The following is a 1,096-nucleotide window of genomic DNA, read 5'->3' on the forward strand; positions in this document are numbered from 1 at the left end:
CTGCACGCCGGGGCCCCGGCCGCATCAGAGCAGCTGTGCAGCAGCTGGAGGTACCCCAGGGCATCCGAGAACTCCCTGTGGTGGGAGACTGGTGTTAGGACAGGCGGCCAGGACCCGGGCGTCCGGAGGGCACTGGCCCTTCACCCCTCCCCCACAGCACAGCCTGCTGTCCTGGCTCTGAGTGGCACTATCACCTCCTGCCCGGAGAGGAGCTGAGACCCACCCGAGGCCACCGTGGTGAGTGGATGGTCACCTGCTCCGGCCACCTCCACAAGCCCCCCAACAGCCATTCCCAGACCACAGTGGAGGGCTCCTGCCTCCTGGGGGCGGGAGGACGGGACACTCACCTGTCCCCATCAGTTGATGCAGGGCTGGGGCTGGGCTGGGCCACACAACTCAGTGCTCGCTCCAAGAGGTGTTCTCGAAACAGCTGGGTCACCTGGGCCAAGGGGTCCACTGTGGGGAGGAGCGGGTGAGTGGGGAACTGCCTGGTCTCCACATCCCCCTCCTGGGCACACGGGGCTGGGCTCTGGGACGGATGGATGAATACCCTGCCCCTGGCCTTCGACAGCGTAACCTACTGGGCTGGTGGAGCCAGCTCCCTGAGCTCCCTCACCTGCTCCGCCCTCCCGCTTGACCGCCCTCCCGCTTGACCGGCGGCGGTGGCACAGGTCACCGCCCACATTCGCCACCTGCCCCACACCCCACTCGTTTCCTTCTGAAGAGGCCTGAGAGACCAGCCCCAAAGCAACAACAGACAACCAGGGAGCGGGCTGGGCGGCCAGGGACCCCCGAGGTGCAGGGGCAGGGACGCAGCAGGAGTGAGGCTAGGAAATGGGAGTGGAGAACAAAGGCTGAGGAGGGCGGGGCCGGGGGACAGGGAGGCCACCTGGGTTCCCGGCCGAGCTGTACAGGCTCTCCCTCGGGGGGCTGCCCACGGCCCAGTCCCCATTCACGAAGAAACGGTGGCCCACAGGGTGGCAGAGCCACTGCAGGGCAATGGGCACTGCGCCACTCTGCGCCAGGCAGGCCTGGCGGGCACTGCTCAGGAAGAGGCGCTGTGGGGAAGGAGGCGGGCTGTCACTGCCCTGGCAGT

General features: G+C 67.8%; 1 protein-coding gene across 1 annotated transcript in view; it reads right to left on the reverse strand.

Annotated features, from left to right (window-relative positions):
* SREBF1 (sterol regulatory element binding transcription factor 1) overlaps positions 1–1,096 on the reverse strand; it is a 14,071-nt gene that overhangs the window by 3,688 nt on the left and 9,287 nt on the right. Inside the window, exons 12-14 of the mRNA XM_015570618.1 lie at positions 890–1,088; positions 348–456; positions 7–75 (exon numbers count right to left, since the gene is read on the reverse strand). Coding sequence (XP_015426104.1) covers positions 7–75; positions 348–456; positions 890–1,088 — 377 coding nt within the window. The remainder of the gene's footprint in view (positions 1–6; positions 76–347; positions 457–889; positions 1,089–1,096) is intronic.

Source organism: Myotis davidii, unplaced genomic scaffold, assembly GCF_000327345.1.
Source record: "Myotis davidii unplaced genomic scaffold, ASM32734v1 scaffold207, whole genome shotgun sequence".
Taxonomy (NCBI): Eukaryota; Metazoa; Chordata; class Mammalia; order Chiroptera; family Vespertilionidae; genus Myotis; species Myotis davidii.